General features: G+C 38.4%; 1 protein-coding gene across 1 annotated transcript; it reads left to right on the top strand.

Annotated features, from left to right (window-relative positions):
- Nucleotides 1-1,272: 1,272 nt before the first annotated feature.
- Nucleotides 1,273-2,559, top strand: LOC133756362 (membrane cofactor protein-like). Its single transcript, XM_062187076.1, has one exon. The coding sequence runs from the start codon at nt 1,273-1,275 to the stop codon at nt 2,557-2,559; it is 1,287 nt and encodes a 428-aa protein (XP_062043060.1).
- Nucleotides 2,560-20,653: the final 18,094 nt, after the last annotated feature.

Raw genomic sequence — 20,653 nt, 5'->3', positions numbered from 1 at the left:
AGACTCATAAATTTCAATACCAAGAAAACAATCCCATATAAAAAAATGGGCCAAATTGGGGAATAAACATTCCTATAAAGAAGACATGCAGATAAATGATCATAGAGTATATGAAAAAATTCTCAAAGTCATCAAAATACAAATCAGAATTACAAAGTTGTGTCACCTCATACCTTATAGAAGGACAGTTGTCAAAAGGATGAATAATAATAATTGTTGGCCATTTCCAATTTAACACCAGTTTTTTTTTTTTTTCATTTCCAATTATCTTTATATACAGAAGATCGATTCAGTATATAATTAGTAAAGATCTCATCAGTTTGTACCCACGCAGAAACACAAAGTGTAGGCCATTGTAACCCATAAGCTGTACTTTGGAAATGTATATTCATTAAATAAAAGTTTAATAAAAAAAAATAATTGTTGGCATCAAAGTCAAGAAAACAAAGCATTGTTGAGAATGTAAAATTAAAAACAATAAAGAGTATGAGGTACTTTAAACATTAAAAATAATATTTTGAAATGATGATCCAGTAATCTTGCTTTTTAGTGTGTATCCTAAGAGACTGTGTGTGAGTGCAGGGAACCAAGTAATACTGTTTTCCCAGGTGCATTATCATTGAGTGGGATTGCAAGTGAAGCAGCAATGACTCAAACCAGTGCCCTTGTGGTATGCCAGTGTCACAGGCAACACTTTTTCCCGCTACACAACAATATTACACCAAAATATACGATGTTCAATGCTGTGACAATAATGCACCTCAACTGTCCCCTTCTTATTGCCCTATTCATATGCGAGGAAACATTTTCTGTAAGCATTATGGAATTGATAAACTTGGGGATACTTCTAAACAAAATCAATGCTAAAAATGCAACATTTAAAACATTTGTAAGCTGATTCTCGATATATGGTACATAGTATTCCAAAGGGCTTGATGAGATTCATACTCATAAGATCCCATGGATAGCCTACATATTAAAACATCTATGATTGCTTATTCTTATTTCCTAATCTCATTTTTTTTCTATTCGTTTGGACATCGTGAGATCTTCAAATGAACCCTTGTTTATGAATAAAATCCTAAAATTTAGGACACCAGTGATTCAGAATATCCCAGTAAATATTGGGCAGAGATTTTTATGAAAAAAAAAGTTATTGCTTTTACTCAAGAGAGAAAAATCTATGAGTTACGATTATATTGATACTGACTCCTGAGTCATGTGAAAGAGCTGGCTGGGAGCCCCTCTAAAAGAGCTTTTGTGATTTCTGACATGTGTACCATTGCCACGCCCATCTGTCATCTGACCCTTGACACTTTGCAGGTGTGGGGATTGTTGCGTCTGCTCAGCGCACTCACAAAGTACTCCCACTGTGCTGGCCAAGTACTTGATCGGCCCTCAGGTTTTCCGCCCTTCTCCGGGAAAATGGCAGCTTCTTCCGCACTGCACAGGGCACCACCTCACCACTGCCAGAGTCCCTCTGCTTCCCGGTGGGTTCTCGGGATTCTCCTGCCGACCCTGGTGTTCCTGCCATCTACGTCCTCTAACACCTGTGGTGAGCCACCAAGATTTCAAAGTATGAGGCCCACGGGTAGCATTAAATCCTCCTATAATGTGGGGGAGCGAGTGGAATATGAGTGTAGGCTAGGATACAGTCACCGGCCGTCTATGTCCAAATTTATTACTTGTCAAGACAATCAACAATGGTCACAGATCTCAAATGATACTTGCTACAAAAAATCATGTCCACGTCAAGCTGAACCCACAAACAGTCAAGTTAACCTCGTAAATGGAAGCTATGAATACGGGAACCAGATTGAATTTGTTTGTAATGAGGGCTATTACTTAATTGGTGAACGTATTCTGTATTGCGAACTCGGTGAATCAGGTGTGCAATGGAGTGGCAGTCCTCCACGATGTGAAAGGATTATGTGTGCACCACCTCCAGCCATACCAAATGGAGCACACTCCGGAGTTGGCACTGATGCATTTGAATATCAAGCAGCGGTAACTTACACGTGCAATCGGGCGTCTGGACCAGATGAATTTTCACTTATTGGAGAGAGTCAGCTGTATTGTGTTGGGCATGGAAAATGGAGTGGTGACCCTCCTCAGTGTAAAGTGGTCAAATGCCCATACCCGGCAGTCACAAATGGAAGGCAAGTGTCAGGATTTGGGACAATATTTTACTATAACGCTAAGGTTACGTTTGAGTGCAATCAGGGATTTTACCTTCACGGCAGCGAATTAATTACCTGTAATGATAATAGTACTTGGCAACCCCCTATTCCATCATGTCTTCAAGGACAACCGCCTTCCACTGAAAAATCCCGAGTTTTGTGTCCTTCACTGTCCAGTCCTCATACTTCGAAACCTTCAAGCTCCATGCCTCCAAGTTCGATTCCTTCTGGGTCGATTCCTTCTGGGTCGGTTCCTATCAAAACTAAATCTCGAATATCGAGTGTCTTACAGTATACCTGTCCCCATGACAGACCACTTGACCTCAGGGATATACTTGAATGGATCCTTGCTTTCATTATTGCTGTGCTGGAATTGTAATTGTGTGTGTCATTGCAAATATCTCCAAAGCAAGAACAAAAAGAAAACAAGTTAGAGCCGGAATATATCACTTACACCAATAAATCACCTCTGCCTTCAGAGGAAACTGAATGATTTCAACTAGCACCACTTTATCTTTTGAATTCTGTTAAAGTCCTCAAATCTGCAATAGCTGTTCTCTAACTTAACTATCATGATTGAAACTGTTAAGTCATAATGCTAACATTTTAAGATGACTTAAATATAGCCACCATTCTTGGATACTTCTTTGAAATGTGCATAAATGTGAGTATGAACACATTGCCTCTTTTCTTATAATTGGCATTTGCTTTGTTAGGGCAAGTCAACAAACATCCAGTATGAAATTAAGTGGAGGGATTGATTTCTGTGTAAAATTTGCTAATTGAGAAAAATATAGTTTAAAATGAAATTACATTTCAATGGTAAAGAAAGTGACTTTGAAATATATTTCATTAAAGAATAAGTACCACTCATGAAAGTGCACTTTTTCATGAAATGACATGTTTTTACATAATATTCAACGTACAAAGCTTTTACAAATACACACATATACCTTTGCACACATATGTGCATGCTAATTTTACATGTAAAATAAATACACAAACAGGCAAACATACACAAATGCAAGTGTATACAAATAAACATCAAAATTTATGGAAAGTGAAACTGAAGTATAAGTTTATTTTGATATTAAAACACAAATTTCATAATTTTGAAATTTATACAAACAAAAATATTCAAGAAGACCTTACAAAATGTGTATTATGAAAGAACTGCCTATGGATTTTAATGTTTTGCACAAAAATACATTTGCTTTTTATTGAACTTTCCATGAACTTGAACCAAGATTTTTTTTGGAGGTATGTGGTTAGCACGATTTTCTCCCCATCATGAGGTTTCTCAGTATCCCAAATTAAGGACATAAATATTTCCATGAAGTGAGGATTATCACTTCTGTAAGTATTCCAAATATATTCAGAGTTTAACACACACTTTCTATTAAGATGAGATTGAATAAATAGAGGGAGAGGGAGAGGGAGAGGGAGAGGGAGAGGGAGAGGGAGAGGGAGAGGGAGAGAGAGAGAGAGAGAGAGAGAGAGAGAGAGATGAAACGAGGAAGGGAAGAAAACAAATTTGTAAGAAAGCTAAAAGGGGGGTGAGGGAGGGGGCGATGTTCCGGTGTAGCCAAACTACTGCCTGGGAAGCCAGCATCCCATCCAAGCACCAGTTCCTGTCCCTACTGCTCCATTTCCTTTCCAGCTCCCTAATAATGGCCTGGGAAATCAAAAGAAAGCAGCTGTTCTACAGTGAAAGAATATTGCACTTCATTTACATATATATATAGATATATATATATATATTCATTACTTTGCTATACACATAACTCAAAGCTCTGATTTAAAGTTCACATTAAGACAAACTCATTTTCCAGGAATTAATTAAATAACAATGCTATGGCAAAAGTTTTTTACGAGGTCCTGCTAGATGTGCTTTTTTAACATACCTTTTATAGAACATTGAGAAATTCTGGTTACATAACTAAAAATATAATATCTTTGTTGGATAAAGTAAGGCAAATTCGTGAGCTTGAGGTTGCTTCGAATTCTTACATAACAATTACTATGTAAAAGCTTAAATATCAATTTTCAAAGTTAGTATATTCAAGTGAGCAGGAATCCACTGGTATGTATAACATTTTTGACACAAAGGAACTTATGCTTCAAAAGAGAGAGTTAACAACTTCAAGAAGGAAAGGGTATAGGGGGAGGTAAAGAAAACATACTGATCTTAGAAATGCTCAGACTCTTGGAAGGCAACACCTGCAATCCAGTGCTGCATGTCTGCACTCACATCTCATTCACAGTTTAATTGGCTGTTACAACTGTTGCTTCCATTCTCCTTTTCCTAATCTCACTAAATTGTTTATGATCATAGCCCTTATAAAACATCTCTTTCTTTAGGGTTAAAAGTGTCCTTATGAGTGTAAACACTTTGTTTCCCTTTACCAAGCTATTTAATTCTTTTAATCATCTCTTCTGGAAACAACCCTAGCAATTCTGAGCACTATTATTACACTTCTCTATACTTCATACATTTTGACTGCAATTTCCTGGTACAATATCCCTCCAACAGCAGTATTGTTTGTTATTCTGATTGTAACTGTGCCACTGCCTGTGAAGAGGAAGAGCTTCCTTCTGCATGAGCATGGAATTCTGCAATCGATGGCTCAAATCCATGATATTATTCCTTATATGATCCCATTTCAGCCCCAATTCCATTTTTATTTTCTCTATTACCATGAGTCTTTTTGACAATACTACTTCAAACTTATTATTTTTCTCTGAGCACCATGTTTTTAGTTACTTGCCCTCTACCAATGAGCCTCCTCCTAACACTCAGAATTCACTTTCTTTTTCATTGCCCAAATTTCATCTTTCATGAGTATAATGAATATATGTTTTGATTTTTTTAACTCAGCATTGTTTGTGTTGTTCTGCTTAGAGGAATATTCATGTAGCACTTCTGTTCATTTTAAATTTTCTTTTCTCATCATATGCTCAAACTGACCAATCATGGAGCTTGCATTTGATTATATAACACCATTTTGGCATATCTGTTTACACTGAACATAAGTATGAAAGCTTTGTATTCTCAAACTTTTGGATATGGTTTGAGTATATTCACAAAGTTTCATGTGCTGGAAATTTGATACCCAGTGTGGTGGAGTTAATGTGTGATCTAGGACAAGGTAATTAAGTCTTAGAGCCATCAACCATGGAAAGGATTAATGCTGTTCTCATGGGTGAATTAGTTTTTGCCAGAGTAAGTTATATTAAAAAGAAAAAGTATGGCCTGTGAATCTCTCTGGCTTCCTACCTCATCTGGTCATCAATTCTATGTGTATTCTTTTTATTGTGGAGCAATTTGCCATTGAGACCCTCACCAGAAGCCAAACAAATAAGGGCTTCTGATCTCAAAAATTTCGAGCTAAATAAACCTGTTTTTATTATGAAGTATCTACCCTCAGTTGCTTTGCTATAACAATGGAACATGGACTAAGACATGCTTCCTAGTTTCCATGTGAGGATTCTATCTTTAATGAGAAGATTATCCAAAGGAATAAATATAGGTATACAGCAAGTCGAGATGTCACAAATACAAAGCTTAAGAATTAGCATTTATTCTTCCTATCTAAAGGATGAATATTCACTATTTAAGAATACAGATATATCTTTAATGACCCTTCTCTTCATGAGAATCTTCACAAAAGGGAGTGGAATTTTTCAAAGTCTGGAATAAACAAGATAAGACTTGTTTATATGACATGGAAATACCATTTATAAAACACAAAACAAGGCCGGTGCTGCGGCTCAATAGGCTAATCCTCCGCCTTGCGGTGCCAGCACACCGGGTTCTAGTCCCGGTCAGGGCACCGGATTCTGTCCCGGTCGCCCTTCTTCCAGGCCAGCTCTCTGCTGTGGCCAGGGAGTGCAGTGGAGGATGGCCCAAGTACTTGGGTCCTGCACCCCATGGGAGACCAGGAGAAGCACCTGGCTCCTGCTATCGGATCAGCGCGATGTGCCGGCCGCAGCGCACTTGGCCGCAGCGGCCATTGGAGGGTGAACCAACGGCAAAAGGCAGACCTTTCTCTCTATCTCTCTCTCTCACTGTCCACTCTGCCTGTCAAAAAAAAAAAAAAAAACATTGTAGAGGAATATTAATGTTTCCTTAAAGTCTTATTAAAGTAAAGCAACATAAAAGTCTCCCAAACACAACTTTTATTCCAAATCTCCAAATAATTGCTTTGGAATCTCCAATAGCTTAACTCTCAATCTTAGTTTCAAAAAATAGGTATAATGGTGCTCACCTTCCTGAGGTTTTTGAATGGAACAACAAAAATGTAGATAACATCTATTTTTATAATGCCTACTATGTTATACAATGTCTAACAGCTACTAGTAGCACAATATTTATTCAACTAATATAAAAATTGTGTGTGATACTTCTATTCTCACTGTTTGCTTGGGTTGATACACAAGGTCTACTAAGATGAGTCCCAGATGGTTTACTCTATGTTCTTCATGAACTGCATTACTTTGTCTTCAAAACTGTGTGCAATTTCAGCTACTCTGTTTTATATAAGTAAAACATTGAGGGGGAAAAAGGCTTTCACTTAAACTTGGAATATCCAATTTATTTCATACCTGTTTATATCCTGTTGTATCTAAGTATACATCATAATATTATATATATAGTCTGTATTTTCCCCAAAAATTATTTCTTTAGACTCAACTGTTATGCTTAAATTATGTTAATTCCAAGTTGTGACATTATACACATTTCTCCCCATAAATAATTTTAATTGTTCATATATTATTTTTAATTCATGTTGATAACATAGGAAATCATAATTACAACAATTCTTACAAGCATTTCATATTCTATTTACAAGAGGGTAGCACAGAGGAATTAATCAGTACTTCATAATTAGTTAAATTGAAACTTTTCTTCTCTCAATATTAGCCATGTGCGCTATGACAAATTATCTAATTTCTAGTGGTTAATACAGCCAGATCCCATCCACATCCCAGAGTACCTAGGTTAGATTCTCGGTTTCGACTCCTGACTCCAGCATCCAGCCAATAGATATCCCAGCCACCCACGTGGAAGACCAGAATTTCATTTCAGGCTCATAGACTGGTCTTGGAAAGTCCCAACTATTACTGAAATTTGAGGAATACACAAGCAAATTAAAGTTCTCTCTCTCTCTCTCTACCTCTCTAATTCAAATAAAAGTCATTAAAGATGAATTCATTTTTTTAAAGATTTATTATTTACTTGAAAGGTAGAGTTACAGAGAGGCAGAGGCAGAGGGAGAGAGATAAAGAGAGAGAGAGAGAGAGGTTTTCATCCACTGATTCACTCCTCAAATGGCCACAACTGCCTACCAGAGCTGCACAGATCTAAAGCCATGGGCCAGGAGCTTCTTCTGGGTCTCCCATATGGATGCAAGGGACCCAAGGACTTGGGTCATCTTTTACTGTTTTCCCAGGCCATAGCAGAGAGCTGGATCAGAAGTTGAGCATCCAGAACTCTTACTGGCACCCATATAGGATGCCAGTGCTACAGGCCAGGGCTTTAACCTACTACACCATAGCACAAGCCCCAGATGAATTCATTCTGATACAAAAATTTGAAACTCATAATATGCAATTCCACAAATTTTTTGAAGACCTATTTTGCAAGAAATTTAAAAATTTTGGCACTAAAATGATATTTAATTTGATTCCCATGTCCATGAACTTTTTAAAAATGTTTATATCAAATCAGTTGTATTTCACATGATTATAAATGGCACTAATATTGAATTTCTTCATTCAGTCTTTCCATGACAGCATCTGGATCCCTTATGTCTTAAAAATAAAGTATCATTTTCTGCTGCATTTTCTCCTTCGCACTCTCTTATCTACATACTCATTATGATTCCCACTGTTATCCCTCATCTGAACCCTCATCCACGAATGTCTAAGTGCTGATATCAATGGACTCCCATCTGTTCTCCAGGCCCCCAGTCTCTTTTTCACTGAACTATTTTCCGTTCAAAATAAACCCTATAAAATATTGTAGAACTTCTTACCCTCCTTAAAATATTCACCGGCTTCCCTTTACCCAGAGAACTTGACAAAACAAATTCTACATAACACTGGTCCAAAAAGTTTCCTTAGAAACAAGGTTCTGAAAACATTATTGGAAAATGCATCACATTTTATGCTCTACTTCAAAATTCAGGGGCTGGCACAGGTCAAAGCTGCTGCCTGTGGTTCTAGCTGCTCCACTTCTGATCCAGATCCCTGCTAATGTACCTGAGAAAAAAAAGGAAGATCGCCCAAGTCCTTGAGCCCCTGAACCCATGCAGGAGACCCAGAAGAAGGTTCTGGCTCCAGGCTTCTGGCTTCAGAACGACCAATGTCCGGCTGTTGAGGCCATGTGTGGAGTGAACCAGCAGATGGAATATCTGTCTCTCTCTCTCTCTGCCTCAGCCTATCTGTAACTCTGCCTTTCAAATGAATAAATCTTTTAAAAAAAGAAAATGCATAAATCATGTCATTTATCAAAGCTTCCAAAACTTTTAATTCCTTACTCTTTTTTAAATTTTTTTTTTAATTTTTTGATAGGCAGAGAGGACAGTGAGAGAGAGAAACAGAAAGAAAGGTCTTCCATTTGCCGTTGGTTCACCCTCCAATGGCCGCCGCAGCCGGCGCCCTGTGGCTGGCACACCGCCCTGATCCGAAGGCAGGAACCAGGTGCTTCTCCTGGTCTCCCATGGGGTGCAGGGCCCAAGCACTTGGGCCATCCTCCACTGCACTCCCTGGCCACAGCAGAGAGCTGGCCTGGAAGAGGGGCAACTGGGACAGAATCCGGCGCCCTGACCAGGACTAGAACCTGGTGTGTCAACGCCGCAGGCAGAGGATTAGCCTATTGAGCCGCAGCGCCTGCCGAATTCCTTACTCTTTAAAACTTTTCTCCCAGATGCTCTAAGAAGCATGTCTAATTTAGATTTTTTTTTTTAGAATTCATTTATTTATTTTGAAAGTCAAAATTACAGAGTGAAAGACAGATCTAAAGAGAGTTCTTCCATGTACTGATTCACCCCCACAAGATGATCTCAAGAGCCAACACTGAGCCAGGCCAAGTCAGGAGCCAGAAGCCTCTCCCAGGTCTCCCAAAACAATACCGGGGTCAAAGCACTTGGGCCATCCTCCACTGCCCATACATGGTGCCAGCTTCCCAAGTGGCTGCTTTACCCACTATGCCACAGCCCCAACACCTAACTTGGATTTCTGATTGGCTTGTTAATATCAGTACATCAAAAAAGAAATCTTGACTCTCCTAAATTCCTTAAAACATGTTCCTAATCTTAACATCCCCACTTATCAGTTTCTTATGAAAAAATCTTAGAGTTAATTGTTGATTTTTCTGTTTGTTCCTCTCCTACTACCCCTTACCACACCCACATAATCAGTAGACCATCAGTCTTATGTCATGAATACATCCTAAAACCATCCAGCTACTTCCAAAACACACAGAAAACATCTTAGCTCAAATGTTCATCATCACGTTCTTGTACAACTGTAACAGTCATCTGGAAGCCCTTTCTGAATCTACCTTGATCCTCAAATGTCTGTTCTCCAGGGGTCAGTATTGTGGCATGGTGGGTAACACCACCAGCTGCAATGCTGGCATCCCATATGGGAGCTGGTTCATGTAGTACAGATTTCCTGAACAAAGGGGGCTACACAGAAAAGGCCTCCAGAAATTTTAACTCTATTGTTAAATATTTATTGGTGTATGTAGAGTGGGCTACCCCACTACCCATTAAACTCCCTGCTGATTGCCTGAGAAAAGCAGCAGTAGATTGTCCAAGTGCTTGGGCTCCTACTATGCTTGTGGGAGACTTTGTGGAAACTCCTGGCTCCTGGCTCCTGCCTGGTCCAATCCCAGGCATTGCAGCTATCTGGGGAGTTAACAGTAAATAGAAGATCTTTCTTTCTGTCTCTCTTTCTTTTTTCTATTTTTTTAGAATTATTTGAAAGTCAGAGTTACACAGAGAGAGAAGGAGAGGCAGAGAGAGAGAGAAAGAAAGGTCTTCATTCCACTGGTTCACTCCCCAGTTGGCTGCAAGGGCCGGAGCTGCAGATCCAAAGCCAGGAGCCAGGAGCTTCTTCCAGGTCTCCCACTTGGGTACAGGGGTCCAAGGACTTGGGCCATGTTCTACTGGTTTCTCAGACCACAGCAGAGAGCTGGATCAGAAGTGAAGCAGCCGGGACTCGAACCGGCACTGCAGGCGGTGCCTTTACCCACTAAGCCACAGCGCTGGCCCATCTCTGTCTCTCTTTCTCTCTTGGTAATTGACTTTCAAATAAATCTTGAAAAAAAAAAGTCTGGAATGGCACTTTAAAAATTCGAAACACACAATGTTATTTTTCCTGTAAAATAAATTAGCTAATACATGTCTTTCTCTGTCCATCAGGGAGTAGTAACTGGAACCAGATTAAACTTAACCCACTGTGTAAACAAATATAAAGCTGTTTCCAGAAGGTGCAACAAAAATTTTTAAACATTTGAAATCTGTACAGTCAATACAGGATAGAGATTTGTAAGAGAACAAAACAAACATGACTTCTGCCTGGAGAACAAGCAGATGAAGCAGTCACATGGGTTGAGAAGATAAAGACCAGAGTTCGGAGGGATTGAAAATAGTTATGTTAGTGTTCAAATTTCTAGAAAACAAGGAGGTATACAGAAAAGGGCCCCAGAAATATTAAGCCCATTGTTAAATATTTATCTGTGTGTACACAGGATGAAATTAAATAAGAACAAGCAAATAATATCTAGAAACTTTAGGATAAATAATTCCCAGAACTTACACAAGTATGGGATACGTTCAAGTTCCCATAAGCCAGAAGAGTTCAGATTAACTCCTGAGATATAAGTAGAGATACAGATGACCCACATCTTAGCAGTAACACTGAACTATCCCTTGAACAAAGGTTATTCTAAATATGCCATAAAGTTGTATAAAGCAAGCCTAAATTAATGAAATTTATCTGCAAATAACACTGTCAAAATAGAATTCATATTCAGAACAAATTACAATACTATTTGAAAGGAGACAATGAAATCCAGCAATCAAGCAATGAAAAATTCCCAAAGTACAGCACCAAATATAACTACTAGATATGAAATATATAGGGAAATATATAACTGTCAATAGAATCAACTATAGAAATAGAATAGCTAATAGAATTAGACAATAAAATTTGCAGGAAAACATAATAAAATAGAAATAGAATTTATAAAAACAAAATACATAGAATTTCTAGGCATGAACCACGTAATGTTAAAAATGACAAACTCAGGGTTGGTGTTGTGACACAGTGGGTGAAATTGTCACTTCTGATGCTGGCACCCATATTGGAACACCGGTTGGAGTCCCAGAAGCTCCATTTCTGACTGAGTTCCTTTCTACCACTGGGAATGCAGCAGAAGATGGCCCAAGTACTTGGGACCCTGGCACCCAAATGAGAAAAAAAGACACATCAGCTGAGGCTAGGCCAAGCCAAAGCTAAGAGTTGGGAAATAGTTCAGCCATCATCTGCTGCATCCCACAATGTACATTAGCAGGAAATTTCATTAGAAGTGGAGCATTGCCTCAAACCCAGGGATGCTGACTGGGGATAGAGGCATTCCAATTGTTGTCTTGACAACAATGTCAAATACCAGCCGCTCTGTAGAATTTTTAAAAATACTTATGTAAGTCTAAAATGAGTAGAGGCTGTCACTGTGGTGTAGCAGGTTAAGCCTCAGCCACCATCCCATATGGGCACCGGTTCATGTCCTGGCTGCTCCTTTTCCTTTCCAGGTCTCTGCTATGGCCTGGGAAGTCAGTACAAATTGGGCCAAGTGCTTAAGCCCCTGCACCTACATGAGAGACCCAGAGAAACTCCTGGATCCTGGTATCAGATGGCCCAGCCCTGGCCATAAAGGTCATTTGGGGAGTGGACTAGCAGGTAGAAGATTTTCCTCTCTGTCTCTCCCTCTCTCTGTCTGTAACTCTATCTTTCAAATAAACAAATAAAAATCTTTAGAATGAGTAAAAGAATTTAAAACCAAGCAAACAGGTAAATTTACACTTAAAAAATGACCATATATTAAAAAAATTTGTAACATATATAGAAGTAAATTATTTGGTAACAATAACATAAAAACAGTAGCAGTGGACCTGTGCTGTTGTAAGGTTCCTACATTGTGTGTTAAATGGTGTAGATATGACAGTACACTGCGATAACTACATATAATACACACACACACACACAATAGCAACTAGCCAGTAGCAAAGATACAATGGAATACTAAAAGGAGGACTGAACTCAAAAATAGTTCAGGTCCAGGAAAAGAAAAAAATAAAAGAGAAAGAACAAATTGGATAAATAGAAAGTAACTGTATAGCAGATTTAAACTCAACCAATCACATTAAATGTGAAAGATTCAACACTCCCAATAAAATAGATTATTCAGTTGCATGGAGGATAGGAAAAAGAATATCATATATTTAGAGAAGATGGTAAGTTTCATATATGGACATATATATCTTTTCACTCTAAATAAAAAGACACAGATTAAAAGTTAAAGGATACACACCCACACACACACTATAGTATATTTATATATTTAAAAGTTAAAGGACATCAATATGCATATACATGGAAAAATCTAAGCAAAATGGTTGAATTAATTTTGTTACTATTAGACAAAACAGAATTCACATCAAGAAATCCTACCAGTCATTAACAAAAGAAATTTAGAGACAAAAATGGTGTGAATTTTTCTGGAAGACATAACAATCCTAAATATATATATTTATTTATATTATTTATATTTATATTATATATTTATGTGTGATATATAATATATTCATTTATATATATTTATACTATTTATATTATATGCATATATACATATAGTAAAACTTCAAAATACATGAGGCAAATTTGATGGAACAAACTGAGAGATAGAAAAATGATCAAATAAACCTGGAGATTTCAACAACCCTTTTTCAGTAACTGATGGAACAAGTGGATAGAAAACAACAAGGTGCAGAAAACACAGGACGATATGTGGATGATCAAGTTGACCTTTTAATAACTCTGCCCGCAATAACAAAGTATACATTTTTCAAACATATGCAACTTTTACCAAGATATATCAATTTCCTTAGCCATAAAACAAGTATAAAAATGTAAAACAATTGAAAGCACGGAAACTAAATAAATTAGATTAGAAATCAATAACTTAAAATTCTTATTTGCCTTACTATACAAGTACATTAGGATTTACCATTGGCTACCTCCAACTTTTAAAGCATCTAAAGCTGAATCTCTTCCTTGAACTATGTTGTTGATACCAGGAGTTTCCCTTGCTTAACTCCTGCACTACCACCTTTTTTGAGTGTCCATCTTAACATTAGCCAGGCCACAACTCTAGCAGCTACGCTATCTTTTTTTTTTTTTTTTTTGACAGGCAGAGTGGATAGTGAGAGAGAGACAGAGAGAAAGGTCTTCCTTTTTGCCATTGGTTCACCCTCCAATGGCTGCTGAGGCCGGCGCATCATGCTGATCCGAAGCCAGGAGCCAGGTGCTTCTCCTGGCCTCCCATGGGGGTGCAGGGCCAAAGGACTTGGGCCATCCTCCACTGCCTTCCCGGGCCATAGCAGAGAGCTGGCCTGGAAGAGGGGCAACCGGGATAGAATCCAGTGCTGCGACCAGGACTAGAACCCGGTGTGCCGGCGCTGCAAGGTGGAGATTAACCTGTTAAGCCATTGCGCCAGCCGTACGCTATCATTGATGCCCTAATTCTATGCCAGGGGGAACAAGTGAGAAATAGAAGGTAAAAGTCATGAGTGGGGAAATGGATTCTTCCCACAAGCAGAGACTTCATTATTCAGGATTGCTCTGGCAGAAGGCCCAGCATTTGGTCCAACACTGGAATTGTCAATCTGTGTGAGGCACAGCAGTGGTAGTTTTTCATATAATATCCAGTTCTGGGGATCGGCGCTGTGGCTTAACAGGTAAAGCCACCACCTGCAGTGCTGCATCCCACATGGGTGCCAGTGGGAGACTTGGGTGCTCCACTTCTGATCCAGCTCTCTGCTATGGCCTGGGAAAGCAGTAGAAGATGACAGAAGGCCTTTGGGCCCCTGCACCCATGTGGGAGACCTGGAAGAAGCTCCTGGCTCCTGACTTCAGATTAGCACATCTCCAGCCATTGCAGCCATCAGGGGAGTGAACCAATGGATGGAAGACCCTCCCCCACTCTGTAACTCTGCCTTTCAAATAAATAAATAAATCTTTAAAAAAAAAAAAAGCAGCTCTGTGATGAGGTATGGTAGTTTCCCCCTGCATGCTGATATTCCTTTATATTATTCAAAACTGGTTTCCTGTAACTTCCAAAATTATTTAAACTATATTATTGCCCAAACTAAGTACCTATTGTTTAATCTTCCAATGAAGAATGCTGGTCAATACATAGAGCTCTGGTCATTCTTCAGAGATCTCCCTTCCCATCATTACTGAAGATTTCACACATGCATTTCCATCTATGATGTGAATGCAGCTCCTCAGTATTACATTCTTCTCTTAGTTTCTGGGAATTTGTTCAGTGTGTATTACATCTGTTTCTTTCTAAGTCTCTTTACCTACTCATATGGGTTTTTGGATAGCATATAAGAAAATGCCAGACCAGAAATCTCTCATCTATCTCATTTTTGGACCTTACTAAGCTTTTATACAAACTTCGTAATCATGAGACAGTAGGAGTACAGGTTAAAGAATCTCTTCTTAAGATGCCTAAAGTGTACCATATTATTGCCATATTCTCATCTCTATGTACTCTCTTCTCAACAAAACCAACCCTTTGTTTTTGAGCATATTCTTTTTTTCAAAGCCTAGCTGATATTTCTCATTATTATTCTTTGAGTTTGTCACATGGTACTTCATTATCTGTACCATTTATTAGGCCCTTGGTAAGTGACAGATCATCAAAACACAGTACCAGCACTGCATATCCTCCTGTGGTGTCCAGGATAGAATCAGTAGTCATTCTTTGTACTCTTTCTAACTAAGCTATTGAGTGAAGTCTTTAACACGACTCTCCATAGAATTGTTATCAATCATTCATTTTTGAGCATGATGTGAGACCTATTTCACATTGTTGAATTTTTAATAGATATCTTATAGATATGTCTCACTAAAATACATTAAAAAGATGCCAGAGGGCATATACCAATTCCTTTTATTCCCCAGTGCCACCACAAATTAAGCCTCAGTAATATTTGATGCTTCTTCCACAATGGCTTATTCTTCATCTCCTATTGCATTCTCAGTTACTCATTTGTAGCAAATATCTAAGTATGTCCAAATTGAATTTTTAATGCTGTAATTCTTATGTTGGTGGCTGACAATTTTATCATGCTTAAATATTTTATATGCCTGAAATATCCCTTAATAAAGAAGTAGTGAAAAGTAGAATCCCAAGAAGAAATACCTATATAAGAATACATGAAACAGCCAGCGCCGTGGCTCAATAGGCTAATCCTCCGCCTGTGGCACCAGCACCCCAGGTTCTAGTCCCAGTCGGGGCACCAGATTCTGTCCCGGTTGCTCCTCTTCCAGTCCAGCTCTCTGCTGTGGCCCGGGAGTGCAGTGGAGGATGGCCCCAGTGCTTGGGTCCCTACACCCACGTGGGAGACCAGGAGAAGCACCTGGCTCCTAGCTTTGGCTCATCATGGTGTGCCGGCCGCAGTGGCCATTGTGGGGTGAACCAACGGAAAAGGAAGACCCTTCTCTTTCTCTCTCTCTCTCACTGTCCACTCTGCCTGTCAAAAAAAAAAAAAAAGAGTTCTGCCTCTTCCTCTCTGTGTCATTCTTTCAAATTAATAAATAAATAAAACTTTAAAAAAAGAATACATGAAACAACCTAGAAGATATGCAAGACATGTGTGAGACAAACACATTCAAATAAAACAGAGTAGCCCAAGTGCACTTTGCTAAAGAAACTAATAAAATGAGGGTCTATTTAGATAATGCACAATGATATTCACCTGGACAGAATGAAGAAGCTAATCCTCTCCTAATTCAATTTTTCTGTAATGGAATTATAAACCTCCATAGGAAGATTATCCAATCCTACACCCACATTGCTGAGAGTGTACATACACTGATGAAACGTATCTCACAAACAGAAATTCAATGGAGATGTGTTATAAAAACAAACAGAATTCCCCTTCATTTTCTCTTTTAAGAAATTAGAAGATAACCAAGTTGATTCCAGAATTCTTGCATGATTTATTCAATACCATCACTTGCAGCAATGCTTTTTTATATATACCAAAATGTACTTAATCATTCTTTCTTGACTTGTATTAAAATTAAGCCTATTTCCTTGATTAGATTACCTTCTTATTGAAAGAGTTTCTCATAAAGAATTTACTTAAGGTTGGAAATTATCAGGTACACTTTTACATATCCCTCATCATGAGCCTTTAAGTGAGCTTTTGTAGAATCAAAGAGCTGGAGGCCTGCGCTGTGGCGCAGCAGGTTAAAGCACTGGCCTAAAGAGTTGGCATCCCTACTATACAGCAGTAAAAAACAATGAAACCTGGTCATTTGCAACAAGATGGGGGAATCGGGAAAACATCATGCTGAGTGAATTAAGCCAATCCCAAAGAGACAAATATCATTTGTTTTCCGTGATCGGTGACAACTAACTGAGCACCAAAGGGGAAACCCGTTGAAGTGAAATGGACACTATAAGAAGCAATGACCTGATCAGCTCTTGTCTTAACTTATGATGTACAATGTAATACTTTATCATTTTTAGTATTCTTTCTTGTTATTGTTCTAGTACTAGTGGTTGAACTCTGTAATTAACACACAATTATTCTTCGGTGTTTAAATTTTAACTGAAAAGTGATCCCTGTTAAATATAAGAGTGAGAAAAAGAGAGGAAGGAGATGTACAGTTTGGGACATGCTCAATCAGACTTGCCCCAAATGGTGGAGTTAGAAACTTGCCAGGGGATTCCAATACAATCCCATCAAGGTGGCATGTACCAATGCCATCTCACTAGTCCAAGTGATCAATTTCAGCTCACAATTGATGGCTCTGATAGGTCTAAGAGTCACAGGGATCACACAAATAAGACTAGTGTCTGCTAATACTAACTAATAGAATCAAAAAGGGAGAGAACGATCCAACATGGGAAGCGGGAGACACAGCAGACTCATAGAATGGCAGATGTCCTAAATAGCACTCTGGCCTCAGAATCAGCCCTTAAGGCATTCGGATCTGGCTGAAGAGCCCATGAGAGTAATGTAGGCATGGAAAGCCAAGACACCCTGGGGAAAAAAAAAAAAAAAGAAGACCTAAATGAAAGATCTCTGCGAGTGAGATCCCAGTGGAAAGAACGGGGCCATCAAAGAAGGAGGTACCTTTCTCTGAAGGGAGGAGAGAACTTCCACTTTGACTATGACCCTATTGGAATAAGATCAAAGTCGGCGAACCCTAAAGGATTCCATAGCCTTGGCAACTCACGACTAGAGCCTAGGGAGATTACTGACGCCATAAACAAGAGTGTCAAATTGTTAAGTCAACAACAGAAGTCACTGTGTACTTACATCCCATGTGGGATCTGTCCTTAATGTGTAGTCTAATGTGCAGTGATGCTATAACTAGTACTAAAACAGTATTTTTACACTTTGTGTTTCTGTGTGGGTGCAAACTGATGAAATCTTTATTTAGTACATACTGAATCTATCTTCTGAATATAAAGATAATTGAAAATGAAAAAACAACCTGGTGTTAAATTGGAAATTGCATAGAAAATTAATTAATTTTTTAAAAAATATCATGTAAGATCTCTGTCTTTCATGTGCTGTGCACTGTTATTTAATGCTATAACTAGTACTCCAATAGTATTTTTCACTTTGTGTTGCTATGTGGGGGCAAACTGTTGAAATCTTTACTTAATATATACTAAACTGATCTTCTGTATATAAAGAGAATTGAAAATGAATCCTGATGTGAATGGAAGGGGAGAGGGAGCGGGAAAGGGGAGGGTTGCAGGTGGGAGGGAAGTTATGGGGGGGGGGGCATTGTAATCCACAAGCTGTACTTTGGAAATTTATATTCATTAAATAAAAGTTTAAAATAAAAGAGTTGGCATTCCATATGGGCTCCGGTTCTAGTCCTGGCTGTTTTTCTTCCGATGCAGCTCCCTGCTATGGCCTGGGAAAGCAGTTGCAGATGGCCCAAATCCTTGGGCCCATGCACGTATATGGGAGACCCAGAAGAAGCTCCTGGCTCCTGGCTCCTGGCTTCGGATCAGCACAACTCCAGCTTTTGCAGCCATCTGGGGAGTGAACCAGCAGATGGAAGACCTCTTTGTCTCTCTGTCTCTACCTCTGTCTGTAACTCTGTTTTTCAAATAAATAAATTAAATTTTGAAAAAAGAATCAAAGAGCTGGATTGGAACTGATGTTATTCAAGCACTGATGTTTGTGATTCTGTAAAAAGTATCCCCCAAAGTGAGCCAATCAGATGGTTTATGGCCCTAATGAGAATAGAATCAGCCTTGTATTCAACATTCTTGGGTAAACCTTATTTACATGATTGATTCATTCATTGAAAAAAAAATTCATTGAATTCCTACTAAGTAAATTATTGATTCTGGATGCTTTGTGGCAATAAAAATTATAAACTAAAACTCATCGAAATTAGCTTTTTAAACCTGGATAAAGAAAGATGAAAAGTTGAGAATGTCCTAGAAAAGCTTTTCCTGAATTTCTGACAGCTACCCTCACAAACTCTTTCAAATCCTGTTGGTCTTTTGGTTGCCACATATTTTGAAATGGCCTCTCTCTTTTTCAGTATTTGCTCAGTTTTACCTCCATATTTTATGGGGACATAGTTAATATTTTTGGTCCCCAATCTGCTACCTTTTCCTGCTGCTTCTTAAGAATCAGATTAACAACTGATGAGCATCCCAGTCATTAATTCTTGAGATCCAAGAAAACAGACAGGAGTCATTATGATCGAGGGGCCAGCAGAAACAGGGATTATGGAAAAGTTCACAAGGGAGGGTACAGATAGTAGATGTTTACAGGATAATACAGGATAATAGGGTTTTAAAAAGCTTACTTAAAAAGATACTTCAGCCGGCTCTGTGGCTCACTAGGCTAATCCTCCACCTTGCGGCGCTGGCACACCGGATTCTAGTCCCGGTTGGGGCGCCGGATTCTGTCCCAGTTGCCCCTTTTCCAGGCCAGCTCTCTGCTGTGGCCAGGGAGTGCAGTGGAGGATGGCCCCAGTGCTTGGGTCCCTACACCCCATGGGAGACCAGGAGAAGCACCTGGCTCCTGCCATCAGATTAGCAGCGCACCAGCCACAGTGGCCATTGGAGGGTGAACCAACGGCAAAGGAAGACCTTTCTCTCTGTCTCTCTCTCTCTCTCTCTCTCTCTCTCACTATCCACTCTGCCTGTAAAAAATTTAAAAAAAGATAATTCAGACATAAAAACTGCTTGAGCTAAGGCAGACGGAGAGTCTGGGCAGTGAAGTAGGTGAGAGTTATCTGGAGACTAGTCTTTCAGAGAAATAAATTCAGATACCTGAGCCTAAAACAGCTCATTCTCAACCTGATTAGCATAGACAAATATGAGCACATATTAGAAACTATGGAAGGTGGAGAAATACTCTCAGAATGCTTCAACTTTTAAATAGTCCTGTCTTAAAATACTGAAAATAATAATTAACCTGTAAATAATCTAACCAATCTTTTGCAGAGGTCTGAAAAGTAGTATGAAAAGAAAAAAATACATTTCTTGGTAAAATTTGTCCTCAAAACTAACACATATGTTAAACTCAATACAGGAGTACCTGGGTAGAACATTCTTTTCTTATAGATATTATTCAAATTATTTTCTCCTTTTGTTTCTTGTGTGTATTTCTAAAAGGCCCTCAATTGATTAGAAAATGTTTTTTGGCAAAAAACAGTCCTCCTTCTCCTTTATTCACTCCTACACAAATAGCACCTACTAATTTTGACATTCATTATTCAGTCATCCCACTATATTTCAATTATGTGCAATGAAACGCAATGTATTTTCTCTGTTATTCTGTCTTGCTTATGTTTTTAACTATGTAAATCAATGTGTAAAACCTTGTTCAAACAATTCATTTCCTTACATTAACCCATTATTTAAATTTAAGGTCAAAAACATCATCAATATTTGTGAATCTGCTTTATAAATAAATGATACACATATTTACATTATATTATGTAACCATACATAGATTCATATTGTACTTAGTATGTTAGCATTTTATATGTATGTATATATAAGTGTTAATACTTCTTTAAAACATTCTATAGATATTTAAAAGCCACTTGAAATATGCTATTTACTTTTATAATATTAATACAATGGCGAATATTTGTTGAAACTAATTAAAAAC

This window comes from Lepus europaeus, chromosome 3 (assembly GCF_033115175.1).
Source record: "Lepus europaeus isolate LE1 chromosome 3, mLepTim1.pri, whole genome shotgun sequence".
Classification (NCBI taxonomy): domain Eukaryota; kingdom Metazoa; phylum Chordata; class Mammalia; order Lagomorpha; family Leporidae; genus Lepus; species Lepus europaeus.
Note: the sequence above shows the minus strand (reverse complement) of the source record. Positions and strands in the feature narration are given on the sequence as shown.

Coding starts and splice junctions, on each gene's coding strand:
- LOC133756362 (XM_062187076.1), top strand. CDS start 1,273: ATGTGTACCATTGCCACGCCCATCTGTCATCTGACCCTTGACACTTTG.